Source organism: Eupeodes corollae, chromosome 1, assembly GCF_945859685.1.
Source record: "Eupeodes corollae chromosome 1, idEupCoro1.1, whole genome shotgun sequence".
NCBI lineage: Eukaryota > Metazoa > Arthropoda > Insecta > Diptera > Syrphidae > Eupeodes > Eupeodes corollae.
This window is the reverse complement of record NC_079147.1, coordinates 81,604,644-81,624,241: the sequence shown is the minus strand read 5'-3', so window position 1 is coordinate 81,624,241 and position 19,598 is coordinate 81,604,644. Positions and strand designations below refer to the sequence as shown.

The window sequence follows — 19,598 nt, the reverse complement described above, 5'->3', positions numbered from 1 at the left end:
CCAAAATCCATCGTGAACAAGGGTATAGTCTTTATCAGTGTGGCCTTACCCCAGGAAAGTCTACAGTCGATCAAATATTCACATTACGGAAAATCCTGGAAAAAAACCCAAAAACATTAAATCGACACCTACCACCTCTTCACCGATTTCAAGGCCACATGTGACAGCATCTACAGGGACGAGAACAGTTGAGAGCCATGTGAAGTTTTAGCATCCCTGCCAAACTCTTCCGTATGTGCAGGATAGCCATGGAGAATTCGCGTCGCTGGTCCGTAAAGGTTTGAAAGAAATTAACCGAAACTTTCGATGTCAAAAAAGGCCTAAGACAAGGAAAATCTTTTTCATCCGATTTCTTTAACATAATCCTTAAAAGAATAGTGCAGGGCTCCCACGTCAAAACTAGAGGCATTATCTTTCAAAAGTCTGTCCAATTACTGGCATATGCTGATGACATTGACATAATCGGAAGAACTCAGCGTGATGTCAATGGGGCTTTTGTGAGTATTGAGGCAGAGGCCGCAAAAATGGGTTTGACGGTTATTGAGGGCAAAACAAAGTACATGCTGTCATCTAGAAAGAACCTACAACACCGACGTCTCGGCCAAAACGTCAACATCGACAGACGTATATGTAAGATAGTTAATGACTTTCTTTGGGCTAAGAAGAAGTGGATGAAGATCGTATCAGGTGAAGTGGAAAGTGACCTCACCCAACTTGGATTGCGCAACTGAAAATATCTAGATTGATACAGAGCTAGATGGAGAAGCTTGTTACCTAAAGTGAACAGTGATATTAAACAAGCCTTTTGAAAATACTTATTGTTTGACACTTAAATGATGTAGTCCGTAATGTTGCCTCTTTATAATAATTAGTTAATAAATTCAGTCTGGTATGGAATCTTAAGGCCCTCAAGGTTAAATTTATGAATGCATTAAGAGATTCTATGTTCTTAAACCGACGCGATAGCCAGACCATCCACATACATTTTCAAAAAGATTAGGTTGGGTTAGTAGGGCGGATATTGAATAATATCTACATTATGGTTCTCCATACATCTCTATTTAATTTTAAAAAATGCACACTTTGTGGATCTTCCATCCAATTCCAATTCTTCTGAAAAGTACAATTTCTGAGACCGAAAGGACCCCCAAATTCTAAACAATATCTTTCCCAGATTCCTTCAAAAGCAATTGCAGTTATTTTTAATGTTTAGAACAGTTCCAAATTTTGTAACTGCTCGACATACCAAACTTATATTCGACCATGACGCCGATATTAAACGCTCGTTTTTTCTACATTCGTGAAAATTATAATGAAAGCCATCAAAATTAAACTTTTTCTCAAAGACAAAAATTACGTGACGTGTTATAATTAATTTTTCCAACTCAATTGGAACCCACAGAATTCTAAACGCTTATTTTTCGTTTCTCGTTTAGTAAGTTTTCAGAAGAGTTTTAATTGTTTAAGACGATGATCTTGCACTTGCACGGGCTTTTTGCCTAATTTTTGTCTCAGAGTCTCACTGTCCGATCAAACTCCGTTTTGTAATTCCTTGAAAAGTATTACCCACAATTAAATTTGGAGTGTTGGCTTCAACAAGTCCCACTAGTCCTTGTTCTCTTTATTAATGGTTGGTCCCCATATTCTTGCAACATCAATTTCTTACACGCATTTCGTGAATCCAAACTTCTATCCATCAATAACACCTACTCTCCACCTAAACTTAGCCCATCTGCCAATGCTATTGAAATTCTTATTAACACCATTGAGTTTGAAAGCTGCATTAATACCATCAAAGGTATCGACAGAGTTTCTTACCAAATGATACAACAACGAATAATGTTCCTTTATAACAACAAATTAAACACAAGTGTGACGCCTTAATCATGGAAAACTGCAACCTTAATTCCCGTTCCAAGAAAAAACTTGCGTCTTGCGTGGTTAAAAGTTAGAAAAGAATGTTTTAAAGAAACTACTTTGGTCTGTAGAAAAAAAATGTCATCACCCTAAATAAAGTTGCCTCCAAATAGGTTCGTTGTACAAAAGATTCACTACTTATTTTTGACGAATTTATCTCTACTGCGATTTCTTCAAAAAATAATTGTAAAATAGTTCCAAAGAGTTTCACTTTTATCAAATCCTTTTTAATGAATCGTATGTTAATAGTTTAAAGTAAATAAAACTTTTCCAGACATCTACAACCAGAAAATCTCTATATTCTTTCAGTTTGATGGAAGTTTTCGCACAGAAAACTCTTTCAAGAAATAAATTTTTGGTGACTTTAGTTTGTTGCTCAAATTTCGGTAAATAAAAGCAAACTTTTACACATCTGTAAAAAATGTACATGTGTTTGTTAGTTACAATTTCCCTCAGTTGAAAAAGTTAAGCATTCTTGGTATTTTATTTGATCATAAATTTAGCTTTAAGGAACATTGTTTAGCACTTAGTTCAAATTTTATAACCAGACTTGACTACATAAGATAATACAGTTCTAAAAAATACTAAAACGCATCAAGACATGTGATACATCTTTAGAAATTTTACGAACTAATTAATACTTTCAACGTAAACAACTGTGCTATTCATTTTGCGGACAGATCTAAATGCAGGGAAGGCAGTTCTTTTGCAATCGTTAAATCAAACAACAATCTGCTTTCATCGGAATAACTTCAGCTATTTTCTCAAAGCTGCCAAAGCTTTTAACAAGAGCCACGAAAATTGTTTATAAATTTATAGCAAAAAAAATGATATGCACAGACATCAACAATCGTTCATCTTATACAAATAAAAATAAACGGAAATGAAGGAGAAACGAAGAATACCAGCATTTCTCTGGAGGACCTAAGATTTCATTTTTCAGGATTGCTAAATATCGAAGTTGATATCCTTGATGCGCAAATAAGGGTTTTGGAAGTAGAAAAGGTACTAGAGTCGCTTAAAGATGGCAAAGCAGCTGGCACAGATGGGATTCTCGCAGAGTTTTTCAAATATACTTCCACCGAATTAAGGCAAAAACTGGCGCAAGCACTCAATATCATTTTTAGTTTTGCTGTACGTCCCGATTGCTTAACTGAGGCTATTGTATAGCCAATACTTAAAAAGGTGACCCTAACGACCCAGCAAACTATAGGGGAATATCATTTCTTAATGCAAGTTTGAAGATTAACACTTCAGTACTAAATAGAAGGCTTATTAACTGGGTAAATTTAAACAACAAAATGAGCGAGTATCAGTCAGGGTTTCGGAAAGGGTATTCTACAGCCGACAACATTTTTATTCTTGGGTATAATACGAAGCATACTCAATCGTAATGCTAAACTTTATACCTTTTTCGTTGACTTGAAAGCTTCATTTGATATAGTTGACAGAAAAACGCTGTTAACTTTACAACTTAGGTGTATCATCCAAGTTTGTTGAAGCACTGGAAAAACTTTACAATCAAACGACAGCTAGCGTTCATAATAGATGTGGCAAATAAAAAGAGATCTAAATAAATCGAGGACTACGTCAGGGATGCAATCTCAGCCCACTGTTATTTGCGTTATTTCTTGATGACTTGGTTGATTGGCTTCCTTGTAAAGTGGAGTTTGAAAGCTTAAAAATAAAAGTAATTATGTATGCTGATGACATTGTCATTTTGACAGAGTCTCCAGCTTCACTGCAGCTTATGATCAATAGGCTATATGATTGTTGTGAAAAATGAGGACTGGAAGTAAATTCTGCAAAATCTAAGATAATGATATTCAAAAATAGCGCAGGTCGGACCGCAAGAGGAGAAAACTGGAGATATGATGAAATACGATTGGGATTAGTCAAGGATTATGTTTATCTGGGAATGACTCTCACGTTTAATTTGAAGATGGAGAAACACCTCAAAGCCAAGACCGATGCTGCTACAACGGCTATTTGCTCGAACTGGAAGACAAATTTCAATAATAACAACATATCAACAAACGCCAAATATGAAGTTTTTAACACAACAGCAAAAGCAGTTCTGCTTAATGAGGACAGATCTGGGGTGTTCGGAAAATTGTTGAGAATTTGCTTCGATTCTTCCTTAGAAAAGTATTTCCCCTCCCTTTAAGTACGCCCAAGTACATGTATCATTTGGAAACAGGGCTTTAGACACTCTAAATTGAAGCTGAGCGCAGACTATTTGATAAAGGTGAATAATATGGATCGAAACCGATTGCCAAATATTATGTTGAGAAGTGTCATGAGTCGAAAAACTGGGTTCTACAAGGATTGGATTGATCTTGCTGCTAATTGTGGTATTATTCTAGAACTGAATGGATTTACTGGTCTCCAGATGAAAAAAACACTGTATGAGGTTATCCAATCGATCGATGAAAATGAAAGGAACACAATCATAGAAAAGGCGAGAACATTTACGGAAAGGGACATTAATTCGAAATTTAACTATAATATAAATGAAAATAATTACTTTAGGCTCGTTTTTTCAAGAAAAACTATTGGAACTATTTTTAAAGTAAGAAGAGAACTTCTTAACCTAAATTGTATGCCACACAGAAACGATTTGGTAAATATTTGCTCCTTATGCAATCTGGGAGAAAACACTATCCACTTCATCGGTGTATGTCCAATATAAAAGGAGCTAAGGAGACTCTTTTTCCGAAAAAGCTATCTAAGCGACAATGAAAAAGTAAGTTACCTAAGTGGAGAAGATAGGTTACTGATCCAAAAATATATCACTGAGGCGTTGTCTATAGAAGAAGAATCATAGATGTATTTTTGTGTCCACTAAAAGTCATGTTTTTCTTTGGATTATGTAAATAAGCTTAAAGTAAGCAAAATTTAATTTTTCAGTAAAAGTTGTTGTTTCGACTAAACTAAAAGTCACAACTACTATCCTTTATATTGTTTGATTGATTAATTATAAATAAATATTGTTTTCCTGCTTCAGACTTGATTCCCGTATAATATAACTATTCGACAAGTTTTTAAAGCTACTTTTAATATAAATATCTTCCTAACAAGAGAATCTTCTTTAGTTATAATGCACGCATTCTAAGATTTCATACCTAGCATAATATGTACATGTTTTTGATTTTATTTAAGTGCATCATTAAACACAAGTTTTGTATACCCTTTGCCGAAATTCATTAACTGAAGCCAGCAAATTAAGATGGGTGTGGGGCTTTTTTCGTTTTGGTTTATTTCCTCTTTATATCTTTAAACCGCTTTATACGAGTATACAACATTATGTGCATACCATATCGTTCAAATAAAACGTTATAAAGGATGAGTAATCTTTTTTCGACATTTTAACTTATCTTCTTATTCTAAAACGGTAAGATACAAAAACAAAAACTCACCCATTGGCATTCCTTGACTAATTGACAAATCTCCAAATCCTGAGAGTAAATCAGAAGCAGCACTACCACTAACACCAGAGGACATAACATTCGACTGCGACGACGGTTGGCTTCCAAATAAATCAAGTGACGCACTACCATTGACTGAATTATTGACTAATCCACTGCCGAACATACTTCCTCCTCCCATCGACACACCACTAGCATGTGGTAAAATATTATTTGATGGTGGTACCACCTCACCTTGAAAAGCTGCAAAATCAGCAAAATCATCGGCTTTCGACGATGCAGTTACTGGCGCAATTTTGGCTACTGGAATTGTTGTTGCAATTGGTTTTGATGTTTGCTCAGAACTACCGAACGCACTAGCAAAATCACCAAACTCATGGGTGTCATCTGCACGTGGATTGAAATCATCGAAATCATTTGATTTGGCACCAGCAGCAGATGATTGTGTTTTAATAGTTTCGACTGGTTGACATGTTTTGAATAGGTCATCAATTAGATTATTGTTTGTGTTGTTGATGTTTGTAACATTATCCTCAGGAGGTGTATCGCGATGTGTTGGCGAATGGATGCCGGGAGTTTTTGATTTGCCAAAATTCGCTGCTGCACCCATATCGATTTTTTTATTTGTCACTATTGTCGATTTAATTTGTGGCTGTTTGGTGATTGTTGAAACTGGTTTGTTGGTACGAATGCTGATGTTGGGCTTAACATCGGTGGCGGTAACGTCAGCTGGACTAGCTCTGTCGTTATAGCGATATGTCCTAAAATTAATAAAGTAAAATGGTGTTTAAAGTAAATATTTTCATTTTCTTATGGTAATTTCTTAATTTTATTACCTTGGACTTGGTGTGTCGCTATCCGAAAGTTCCTTTTCCCCTTCATAGGGATTATCATCTTCATCATATCGATCACCAGGTCTAGCATCGGAATCTAAAGAAAAAAAAATCAAAATATTTGTATTTCAATCTTTTTCCATAAGTGAAACTTTTCAACTTACACCAATTTTCTCCATGATCAGTGCGTGAAGTTTTCCAACCTTCATTACTACCTGATCCACCACCTCCTCCATCTCTGCCTGTAGCAAAGCTTCGCATACCCATTGCATCACTACTCATACCAATGTATTTGTCTTTATTTTTCTTGGCTTTTTTTCGTTCGTCTCTCAGACGGTCATCATCTTGAATGAAGTCTATAAGTTCTCTTACCTTAAAAACAAATTAAGACAGAAAAGTTATTAACATTAATTTGATTTTGACTTTCTGGTGTAAACAAACCTTATGTCTAACATTAATTCCTTGATCTTTTCCACCTTCATCCGTAAATGTATAGTTTTCGAGAGATCGTAAATCATAAATGTGTTCTCTGGATGATGTAACTACTCTTTCGGAACCATTTCGGACTAAATAATTCAGCAGAAGTAAACTCTAAATGAAAATTAGTAAATTATTAGTACACATTTTTTGTATGGGGAAATGGAAGATGAAGAACTTACTTTATATGTTCTTCGCCAATTAGTTTTATTGTCTTGTAACATTCGTTTCCATAGCATTGACATCACTTCGGGAAAACTTTCATATGTAAAAGTTGCATGGGCTAATTCCTGCATAAGTGGTCCAGTTGGTCCCCATGGATCGTCGTTAGTTGCTTCACGAACTTTACCTTCGATTTCTGTGTAGTTCATCACAACATTAGTGCTAAAAACAATAAATAAAACCATTAGTTCAATAATTATTGCAGCAATATGTTTGAAATAAATTAAATAATGTTAAAGTTGACATATTGTTGTTGCAGAAGGCATCAGAATTCAGGAGAAATACAAATTAATAATGATAACGTGTTTGTTCCATCCATGACAACAGTAATCGCACACAGAAATGGTTGAGAGTTGTTACTGTTGCACCACCCAATTTATTTATTTATTTTATATAAGGAATTCATGCGATACAAGATGTACATCTAAGGAATAAATCAATTTAGGTGACAAGTTTCTGAATTATTTTATTCCGGAAACGAACATGAAAGCACTCGGGAGTATGGTTTTATATCGATGGGATAAGTCGGCGATTTAGAGGATTTCAGTACGTCCGTAAGAGAAGGGTTGTTTGCTATTATGAATGGCCTGGAACACCATACGCACAACTGCAGTTCGGAGATCACAGGTAAAAACTCTTATGCCTAAGTTTAATTGAGTTCTTTAGGATCCGACAGTTCGCCAACAATTAAGGCATAACATTTCATTGAACTCAATTAGCAGCACTGAGCTCAACTCAATCGATAACCACGGGCGTGCTGTGAAAAACAACTCAAAGCTCTCAACGCAGCTTCTATTAGTAGAAAGAAACCAGCTAGAGTCTAAGTATCGCATGAAGATGAGAGAAGTCCACCGAAGCGCACGATGTGATAAACTTAATTATATCAAGAAGTCGTTGGTAGGTGTGAGAGTATGACGGTTTAAAGAATTTCTAAAGACCTCTAAATAGCACCTGGTAAAAGACACAAACGGATCCCTGCTAGTATACTTTTCGTCAGTTTTAAAATCGCGAAGAAATCATTGCCGCACAGAAGAATAGCAAACCAGTTGGACTTGATGCTTCCACAAATTCAAAGATATTTGGAAACAGAGAGCTTGTCTGAAGAGTAAACAAAGGAATGATTTTTAGTGCAAAAAGATAAAAGCAAGAATAATACTGGAGCGAAGAAAAGACTACCTCGAAGGCACATTCGAAGCGGAACCAGCAGGATCTTCTTGTGTGTTGAAAATCGATTACGCAGCTTTTTCAAATGCAAATGAAGGAATTTAGTTAACATTTCAATCAAACCTCAAATACATAAGAGCATGGATCTCATTCAAATGACAACAAGTATGAAGAGAAGTAGCTAAATACCACATCGACAAAGACTAAAAAGATTAGCTTTGGAACTTCCTCATCAATTTAAGTCAATGAACCTGGACATCCGGAAGAGATGGTTAAAGATTTCCAATATCTTAATAGTATTGTCGCTGTGGGTGGCGGGATTGAACTGGTCCGTAACAGCCGTATCAAAGCCTGCGTTCGGAATGCTATCCAAAGTATGGAGAGACAACACTTTTAGCTAACAAATCAAGCTACGACTGTTTTCCTCCAATATTGAATCCGTGTTGATTTATGAATGCAGCACATGGAAAGTTTTAAACGCTGTCATAAGAACGCTGCAAACTGTCATTAATAGATGTAACATCTTGAGGATTTTCGGGCTCAACCGTATGTCCAATGTTGAGCTTCAAGCGAGAACATAAGCCCATAGACTCCTATCCTATTATATAAAGACTAAAGTGCATTGCGGGCCAAGCGATACATTTGACTTCTTTTAACCATGAGGGCAGGCCAGCAGGCCGGCCTAGAAGTACTTTGCGTAGAACAGGAATCATCACTATATAGTGGGAAAAGTTGGAGAGAACTGAGATATATTTCCAGCAATCCTACACGATGACCGGCGAGAGTAATAGAAGCTATGCCCTTTTAACCGAACTTAACAGGCGTAATAGCTCCAAGGAATTAAGTAAGTAAGTACTGACACATAATACTTTCGCGAGAAATGCTTTGTAAAAAGTTTTGCTTACTCTAAAGACCTAGCCAATGTTCAATCCTTTTTTTTTGTATTAAGCGCACATCAAGTAGATTTATGATACTCTTATTATGGCAAGACACAGTAAGCATTAGGAAATGGAGAGAAAGTTTGAAACAAGATGTCGATGCATATTGGTTTTGAATTCCTGAATATTGCAATGACTGGGAAAGACAGTGTAAAGTAAAGCGCTTCACATTCGAGTAGTCCAGCTAAATCTCTGTACTTGACAGTACGACCGAAGTTGGGTTGAATATTCCAGGAAGCGCGAGTATTGCGGTTGAATTGCTTGAAGGGAGGAATGTAACTTAGAAGTTAGGAAATATTTAAATTCGACAGTTATCACTTTCAACTTAGTTTTGTTTGTATTTTGGGGTTAAGTTACTTATCTTCAACCGTTAGCGGTAAAACCAGAACACTTTATGTACCGGTTAATAAGCTTATTGTTTTTTTTTGTTTAATACATATTTCTACGTTTCTCCAATATTTCTAAGTTTTATATAAATTTGTACCTAGTAATGTCATAGAATTATTCAAGACCTTGTAGCTCATTTGACATACAATGGTTATCTTATTTTTTTTTTAAATCTTTACATTAGTAACCAATCAAATGTTCTTGTTTTAAAAACCATTGGGAACCATACATTTGTTGGAGAATCGAATTTTCCGCTAGCTTGCTATGTCTTCATTAAAACATGACAACCCAAAAAGTAGTCGTCTGTGCGCTGCATTTATTTGTATGGGAAACGAATACCAGTAAAATCCCTTTGAAAGGGAAGCATAATGTCCAGAGAATTGGATATATTAACCAGATTCATTCTGTTAAAAATCAACATCTATGAACATAGAGCTATTGACGCTTTACAGATCATTTTAAAACAAAGAAAACAATACACTTTATGCGACATCAATTTATTACATCAAACTAACACTGATGTTCTAAAGCCCAAACGGAACCATCATTACATTTCTGTAACGGTTTTATTGAAAGCCTCACTCCAAAGTGTAAAGGGTCTAACAAACGAAGATAGCTATATTGTTCTTCAGGATTTTGGTGAGGCAAACAAAGCCAAGACAACAAAGAAGTGATTAAGGGTCAACATAGTCAGTCTTATTTAATAGAATTCGCTAAACAGATGAATAGTTATACAGTGAATAAGGATTTATGTAGGCTCTATGTAACGTTGCAAAAATTCCTATTTATAAAAAAATCTGCTATAAATTTTAGTTATACAATGCTTATATCAAAAAAAGTGCCAAAAGTACTATAAAATCTGCTAGTTGTCATAGCAACTAAAATATAACAAAATAATTCCAATTATTTGTATGATATTCTCTTTCGAAAATCTATATTTTTTTTAGATTCTTCGTTTCTTCGGCTCACGAGCTAAACTCGAGAGGCATTATTGTTTTTATTTTAATTTCAAAAAGAGAGGAGAGAAATCAAAATGACATTTACGAAATAATAATAACAATAATTTCCTTATGTAGGCTCTATTCAACCTCAAAACGCGTTTAGCTTATTATGGGACTATGCAACCTTGTATAAGTTTTATAAATAGAATTTTTGCGTTTAGAGGCATTATAGAGATAACATAACTTTATGTAGGCTCTATACAGCGTTTTTAAATAAGACTGAGTATGTCTTATAAAAGCGGCTGCATATTTTAATCCTTAAGATTATTTTTTTGTGGTTAGTATTGGAGGGCGTGCCTGAACATGAGAGTTTTTAAATTCTAAACATTGAGTTAATTGAAAAAATATCAAAAGAAACGGTGCCACTAAAGCTCGATGGCCAAACATTTTAAGGGCTGACATTGAAGCTTACTTCTGAAGCTTACTTCTGTGCCGTAATTTTTTGTTTACAGTTTTTTTTCCTTTGTTCAAACGTGGTTTTACATTACCAGGGGGTGTGTTTTAGTGAATAGATGTTTTTTCGTCATTTATAATTTATTTTGCAAAAACAAAATACTTTATTTATTTGTGGAATAATTCGATTATTGACCATAAGGTAAATATAATTTTTTTATATTTATTTTGCTAGATTGTTCCTGATTCGTGTATTTTTATTCGGACAATATGTTAAATGGTAGATGTTTTCGTTTTCGTAGTTCTATTGCAGTAATTGACCGCAATAAGAGGTATTTTGTTGTCGTGTTCTCAAATGGGTCCAATGGGCTAATTAGTAATACAACACGTATAATATTTGCAGATTTTTTAGAGGTAAGAACAATAACTTAGCGACCATTCTTAGTTGTAAGGGAGTATCAGCGACTGGGAGAAGCAATGGAAAACATTTTCAATGAAGAACATAACCAGAAAGTAACCTACGAAGTAATAGCCATCCCCCCAATATTCCCCCATCGGATATTCCTGAAACCGTGGAGGTATTTGAGTCCCAAAATAATAATGATGGATTAGATGAAGAATGGGATAGCAGTGATGACGAACCATTTGCGAGGTATAGAAGGGTCGAAGCCTTGAAACCGCGGTGGTTCAAATGCGACGGTTCTTACGATACTTTGCCTTCTACGTCAACAACAAATAATGTACAGACCCGAAAAGATTTTTTTTAAAATGAGCTGAAGAATCAAATACCGGCCAATATAATACAAAAAATATTTGATACGGAAATCTTTGACATGATCGTTTTAAACACGAAGTTATATGCTGCACGAAAAAATAATCACGAATCCTTGCGCAGGGCTATGCTAATCTACTCTGTATCATTCCAATTTTAGTATATGTTCTGCCGAAGCAAGAACAGAAAAAATTGGCCTACGGCCTAGTCACTGATAAAGCTTCGGTTCCCATCGATCACCGAAATCAAGCATCAGTGAGAGTATTTAGTAGAAAGATGGGGGACTGTCTCGAAACATACCGCTTGCTGTTGTCATGTGTTCTTTCTGTCTGTTGTTCTTTCTCTTCTGTACTTCTGTCTTGTGTTGTTATCACCTTACATAGTCGCTTAAGGTGCTGTGTTCTCTACTCTGTACATTAATGTGCTGAGTAGTGTGAAATGTAATGTAATGTGTATAATCACGAATTTCAAATTGTTTTTTGGCATTCTACTATAGAAGGGTTATCACTCACTTCCGCGAGAAAGGTTATACTGGTCCTTGGATGAAGACTTACATGTTTCCAGTGCGTCTAAAGTTATGTCAAAGAACAGATTCATGGACATAAAGAAATACTTGCATTATTGATGACGGTGCTTTAATGTCCACCAATAAGCTGTTCAAGGTACGACCACTTGCTGATATACTCATCAAGAAATTTATCCAGTGGGGTGTTTTTCATGAAAATGTATCTATTATAAAATATTTTGGACGACACCCATCGAAGCAGTTCATAAGAGGCAAGCCAGTGCGATTCGGTTACAAAAACTGGATGATTGGAAGTTCTGACGGTTATTGTTCACTTTCGAGATATACTTTGGAAAATCGGTACAGAGCAGTAATGAGCCATTGGGAACACGTGTTGTAAAAGGCGTTTTGAACAAAGTGAATGCTATTCCGCCCATTCGTCAACAACCTGATTGGTCCTTATCAGTGTGGCTTCAGACCAGGAAAGTCCACTATCGACCAAATATTCACACTACGGCAGATCTTGGAAAAAACCCAGGAGCTTCAAATCGATACCCATCATCTCTTTATCGATTTAAAAGCCGCGTATGACAGCATCTATAGGGAAGAGCTCTACCGAGCAATGTCTAGTTTTGGCATCCCTGTCAAAACTTATCCGTTTGTGCAGAATGACCATGGAGAATGCACGCTGCTCTACTAAGGTCGGAAAAGATCTTACCGATGCATTCGATGTCAAAAAAGGTTTTAGACAAGGCGATGCACTGTCATGCGACTTCTTTAACATCGTTCTGGAAAGAATTGTGCAAAACTCAACCGTCAACACTAGATGCACAATCTTCCAAAGATCCATCCAATTACTCGGATACGCAGATGATATTGACATAATTGGAAGATCAAAGCGTGATGTCAGTGGAGCGTTTTTGAGCATTGCGACGGAAGCGAAGAAGATGGGTTTAGTGGTCAATGAGGGCAAGACCAAGTATATGCTGTCATCAAAAAAGGACACTGAACGACGACGTATTGGACAAAACGTCACCATGGACAGCTATAACTTTGAGGTAGTTAAGGACTTTGTCTACCTAGGCACCGCTATTAATGCAGACAACAACACCAGCGCTGAAATCAAACGAAGAATAACTCTTGCAAATCACTGCTTCTTTGGACTTAGAAGTCAATTGAGAAGTAAAGTCCTCTCTCGAGCATGTAAAATCACCATCTATAAGACACTCATCATCCCGGTTCTTATTTATGGCGCTGAGGCCTGGACCCTGTCAAAGAAAGATGAGAGCGTCTTAGGATGCTTCGAGAGAAAAATTCTTCGGATGATTTTTGGTCCCGTACACATAAATGGAGAATGGAGGAGAAGGTATAACGACGAACTGTACGGGCTGTACAGCGACACTGACCTAGTTAGCAGAATTAAAGTCCAACGGCTGAGATGGCTAGGTCATGTAGAGCGGATGGACATCAACGCTCCAGCCCGAAAGGTCTTCGAATCCAATCCCAAGGGACGGCGCAGTAGAGGAAGACCGCGACTCAGGTGGCGCACCCAGGTGGGAGAGGACCTCAACCAACTTGGCGTTCGAAACTGGAGACAGCTAGCTAGGGACCGAGCTGGCTGGAGACGCTTGTTGGTTGAGGCCCAGGTCCGCCCGGACTGTAGCGCCACTTTAAGTAAGTAAGTAAGAATGCTATTCCGCAAAGTCATATTGTTTTATTTGATAATTTCTTCACCAGCAACGCCTTGCTGCGAGATCTGCGTTGATGCTGGCTATCGTGCAACAGGCACTGTAAGGGAAGACACAACGAAATATGCTCACTGCTTTTCATCAAGGACATGAAGAAAAAAAACGACCAGAATTTGACTATCGGTTTAATACAGCAAATAAAATATTGTTCGTACGATGGCTCGATAACAGTGTTTGTACTATGGGCACAAACTACGACTTTTTTCATCCACTTGGCAAGGTGCAAAAATGGAGCACTAGTAAGGAAGACAGACGTTGATATTCCTTTTGTCTTTCAAAACTACAATAAAGGATTAGGCGGCGCAACGCGGCGTCGATCAAGCTGATCAGTCAGTTGCATTTTATACCACATACGTGATAAAAAGTGGTGGTTGGTTTTATTCATCTATATGCTCGGTTTGGCAGTAGCAATTGCTTGGCGTTTACATTTACTGACCTCTGATGAGAAACTAGATCGACTCCAATTTTGTCGCAGTATTACCCGTTTATATTTGAGGAAACTAGACTCCGAAATCGATGGAAGACGCCGCCGCCGTAAGCCTTCTTCAGTGGTGCCGAAAATTGTTCTAAATGAACATGGACCCAAAAGTGGAGTAATCAGTTGCGATGCATAGTTTGTCACAAGAAAGCACGGTGGCAATGCAAAAGATGTTTGAAAACATTATGCATCGAAAAGGGATGTTTCGAGAAATACTACACTTAAGCCCATTGGCCCCATTTGAGGACGGAGTTTTTTTTACATACATAAATACAAAACCCCCATTTTTGTTTCATGAAATATTTATTTAGCCTCCAATAGGCACATTAATAAAACAAAATTTAAAAATTTACTGTTTCTTGGTATTTGGGTCCAAATAAGAAGTAAATATGGATCATACAAAAACAAAGGAAATTGAAATGGAATCAGTTTAAATTTCTACTCTGAACGTCGAACTTGTCGGGTAGAAGCTGAGTAAGGTCAATGATTCTCGAGAATTTTCTTCAGGTGAGTCCTGAAACTAAAGGACGTTCTTATCCCTCTACCTTCCCAGAATCATCATCCATTCCCACATAAACAAGGCATACCAGCCTAAGTTTATGTCACCAACTCTCATCTCACCTCCCACGTTGTAATGGCGAAAAAGCCGTTTCCATCTTGGACAGCCACTATAACCTAACCTAACCTAAGCATTTCAAGGTCAAGTTTACTTTTTACATTGAAATTATTCATATCTATTCTTAATCCAATGTTGATAATTTTAATAAGTAAGCTTAGTCAATAGAGACGTATAAAGTCATACGAGGATTAAAAATTCTTCAAATTAATGAAAGCATTTCTTTTAAACAGCTTTTAGAGACTTTAGCATGTCAATGCATAATTTAAACAATAATAATTTATTACTCTCATCAAATATTAAAATCTTTCTACTTCAATTAAAAACTAAATAAACAATCTACTTAACACATGCAAAGCATTTTCAATAACAATAATTGCTTTTTGATCCTCAGACATGCATACTTTTATATATGTACATACACAAATAATAAACACATTTATTCATAACACGTTAACATAGTTATGCCGATTTAGCTTTTATATTAGAATCAAAAATCTAATATATTAAATATTATGTGCATTGGACTAATTTTGTTCATACACCTGATAAGTTTTATCAAAATATATAAACATTAAGATAAAGCTTCGAAAACTTTATTGCCAACTTTATCAAAAAATATTCATTCCACGTATTTGGTACAGTTTATCAAAATTATAGTATTGAAACGACCTTAGCACCAACTAAGAATACTAAGAATCATAATACAACAGTTAAGTTAAAAAGAGAAAAGATATTATTCCATTTGTTTTGAACCTAGACTTGGCACATTTTCAATATTTCAATAAAGTGTTACGAGTAGAAAAATATCACGGTGCGGCGGCGTTCAGTCCATCCAAACAAACAAAATGTGAGAATGTTGATAGGAAAATAACAAGAAATAAATAAATAAAAAAACAACTTGCTAAAACAATTAATTAGCAAGCTTTCAATTTACACACTCATTTGTCACCACACGTCCGTTGTCGTAACCATCTTCGTCAGACGTCGTCAGTTGTCGTCCGTCAATAGCAATCAAATAGATATCATATGAATTATCTTATCTTAACTTTGATTGTAGAATCATTTTTAAACAATAAAAGTCTAAAAATATATTAAACTACAGCAACAATAACAACAAAACAAAAGCATCGTGATAAAAGTGTTGAAACCTATCAAATGGGTTGTGCTTTATAAAGATTTTATTTTAATGTCGTTCTTGTTGAAATTGAGCAATAATGTTCTAAGAAAACAGTAAGCGATATATTGACTTATCGGAAAGCTAAGAATTAATATGATAAGATTTGATTAGAAACAGACTTGATATAATATGGATTTCGATTTTCGATAACGAATGTAATAGAAAAAATATTAACATTTTAATTTATTGACACTGCAATATTTTGCTTTTGGAGAAACTAAAGAAGGTTAACATTGACTTAAATTTTTGATCAACCCCTGCAACTTGTCTAGATATTTTCTTAATGAGTCTTATGAAAAAAGAATTTTTTAAGAATTTAGTTTAAATTTTGTTGAAAACAGTTAGCCACTTAAGTAGGGTATTTTTGTAGCTACATGAGAATCTTCGATGGTTGTTCTCTATGGTTTGACAGTTAAGAATGTGCTGATATTTCTGTTCAGTAAGGTTTGGCAAATTTATCATAAAACGCTTAGCACCAGAATAACGCTTCCAAATCAATATTACTTTCTTATAACTTACTTTCAATGATAACATTGCAAATAAAGAAGGAAATGAAGATGAACTAAACCTTTCTGTAAATCATCTCACCGAAGCCTTAAATGAATCAATGAGAACTTCATGCCCTGTAACCATTTTAAAGGGTAAAAAGAAACCTCATTGGTGGCATAAAGAACTAGAACCATTCAGAAAGAGCTGTCGTAAACTCTTCAACAGATCTAAGTACACTAGATCTCCTTCTGACTGGGACTTATACAAACAAGCTCTAGAGCAATATAAAAAAGAATTAAGAAAGAGTAAGAGGTCTTCTTGGAGAAATTTTTGTGGTAAAATAGAAAATACTTCAGAAGCCTCAAGACTCAGGAAAATTCTCTCAAAAAGTCCAACAATACCTAGTGCTTTAAAGACAGAAGCAGGCACGTGGACTATCACAGATGAAGAATCTCTTAATCTGTTATTAGACACCCACTTTCCAGGTAGTTCTAACATACTCAACGACTTAACATCAGAGTCTCAAGCTTCTACAAGCGATTTAGTTGATCTAATAACGCGGGAAAAACTGCAATGGGCCATAGACAGCTTTGATCCATATAAATCTCCAGGACCAGATGGAATCATTCCGGCCGAACTACAAAAATGCTCAGACATGATTATTCCACCATTGGAAATCATTCTGACAAGCTGTGTAAGGTTGAGATATATTCCCAAAGCCTGGAGAATGGCAAAAGTAGTCTTCATTCCCAAAGCAGGGAAACCATCACACGTTAACCCTAAAGATCTACGACCAATCAGCCTATCATCCTTCCTTCTTAAAACCTTGGAAAGATTGATTGAAATTTATATCAGACATAATTTAAAACCATGTCTCATTTCCACAGCTCAACATGCTTACTCTAAGGGAAAGTCAGTAGAATCAGCACTTCACTCACTGGTACGTACTATTGAACATTCCCTCGAATACAAAGAATATAACCTGGTATAGCGTTCCTAGATATTGAAGGAGCTTTCAAGAACGTCAGTGTCCAGGCGATCACAACAGCAATGGATAAGCTGAAATTAGAGAAGTCACTCATAGATCTTATAAGTCTCATGCTCAAAAGCAGGACAATAATTTCTAACATGAGAAGTTTTACTACCACCAGATCGGTGAATCGAGGCACTCCCCAAGGTGGAGTCCTTTCGCCTCTTTTATGGAACATGGTAGTAAACGACTTACTTACAACATTGGAAACAGAAGGTTTCAAGGTGATTGCCTACGCTGACGACGTTGCGATATCCGTATCTGGGAAGCACCCCCAATTTCTCTCGGAACTCCTACAAAATGCCCTAAACAGGCTAACTAAATGGGCTAATCAATGTGGATTGGACGTCAACCCACACAAAACAGAATTAATACTCTTCTCGAGAAGATATAAAATTCCTCAGATTAGCCCACCCAAGATTAAAGGAATACCATTAAGCTTTTCCGACCAAGCTAAATATTTGGGCCTCATTTTAGACAAAAAACTAAATTGGAAGGCAAATATTGATGAAAGAGTCAAAAAGGCTACTGTAGCGCTTTTTACTTGTAAAAAGGCCATAGGATCAAAATGGGGCTTCTCCCCAAAAATAACCCACTGGCTATACACTTCGGTAATCAGGCCGATACTCATTTATGGAGCCGTCGTATGGTGGACCGCACTGGATAAGATGGTAAATCTAAATAAACTCATTAAAGTCCAGCGGTCAGCAGGTATGTGCATCACAGGAGCACTTCGCACAACACCAACCGCAGCACTGGAAGTGCCTTTAAACCTAACACCACTTGACATCTTCTCTAAAAAGGTGGCTGTCAACTCATGTGTAAGGCTTAGAGCCACCTCTCAATGGACCAGTAACAATACTGGACATACAACTATTCTAGACAATTTCAAATCTATCCCAGATCGATTAGACTATACCACCCCAAAAATGGTATTTGGTAAAAGATTCCATGTGTCCATCCCTTCAAGATCCTCCTGGGAAGAAGAGAGACCCCTGGAAGACGATGCGGTACACTTCTATACTGACGGTTCAAAGACCGATCACGGAGTTGGAAGTGGTATCTTTTCAGAACAACTGAATCTCAGTCTATCCTATAGACTTACCAATCAATTCCAGGCAGAAGTAATGGCGATTAAAGAAGCACTATCCTGGCTCAAAGAAAACGTTATATCTTGTAAGGATATACGAATCTTCTCGGACAGCCAAGCCGCTCTTAAATCTCTCGCGTCTGTCTCCACAAACTCTCGAACAGTCCACGATTGTCAATCATCTCTGAAGGAGATGACGGAACAGTTTAACATTCACCTCATTTGGGTGCCGGGCCACAGAGACATTCCGGGAAATTGCAAAGCCGATGAGCTCGCCAAAAACGGCACACTTCTGCCTTATGTTAGACAAAAACATAACATAGGAACACCACTATAATATAAAACGGTCAAAAGGATTGATATCACTGAGCAGACAAAGTATAAGCTCTACAATTGGAGTAATAACGGGACACTGCCTCATAGGAAGACATGCTCTGAGGCTGGGGGTCTACACAAATGACTTCTGTAGAAGCTGCATGGACGAGAAGGAAGAGGAAACAGCCCAACACCTTCTATGTACATGTCCAGCACTCTCCATTAGAAGGAATTACTTTCTCGGTAATCCCTTCTTCGATAACACGAGTGAACTGGCAACGATTGACACAAAACGTCTCTCTAACTTTATTAAAAGTACAAAATGGGAGAGTAAATTCATTACTCTCCCATGAGTAACCTCATTAGTGGTATCACAATGGACCCTTGAGGTCTACGTGTGTCAATGATATCTGGACAGCCACTCCAACCTAACCTAAGAAGGAAATTAAAGATCCGAAACTCAATAGTAATCCAAGGAACACAAACTTACAAAATAAGAATTCCCATTTTTTTGGGCACCTTGTGTAACAAACTCCTGAAAATTGGTCAGAAATTGAATGGCAAGTTAATAAACTAACTACTGCCATAAAAACTGCATATGCAAGCTCTTACCCC

General features: G+C 36.5%; 2 protein-coding genes and 1 pseudogene across 3 annotated transcripts in view; 1 reads left to right on the top strand and 2 right to left on the bottom strand.

Annotated features, from left to right (window-relative positions):
- The window catches only part of LOC129939769 (FAST kinase domain-containing protein 4), a 63,344-nt gene that overhangs the window by 16,600 nt on the left and 27,146 nt on the right, over nucleotides 1-19,598 (top strand). The gene's annotated exons all lie outside the window — the stretch shown is intronic.
- LOC129939760 (uncharacterized) overlaps nucleotides 1-19,598 on the bottom strand; it is a 42,517-nt gene that overhangs the window by 4,575 nt on the left and 18,344 nt on the right. For both annotated transcript variants that reach the window (XM_056047883.1, XM_056047884.1), the window contains exons 2-6: nucleotides 6,838-7,039; nucleotides 6,620-6,769; nucleotides 6,343-6,550; nucleotides 6,182-6,275; nucleotides 5,337-6,106 (exon numbers count right to left, since the gene is read on the bottom strand). In XM_056047883.1, the coding sequence (XP_055903858.1) occupies nucleotides 5,337-6,106; nucleotides 6,182-6,275; nucleotides 6,343-6,550; nucleotides 6,620-6,769; nucleotides 6,838-7,039 (1,424 nt within the window). The remainder of the gene's footprint in view (nucleotides 1-5,336; nucleotides 6,107-6,181; nucleotides 6,276-6,342; nucleotides 6,551-6,619; nucleotides 6,770-6,837; nucleotides 7,040-19,598) is intronic.
- Nucleotides 11,629-11,716, bottom strand: LOC129943626 (U6 spliceosomal RNA; annotated as a pseudogene).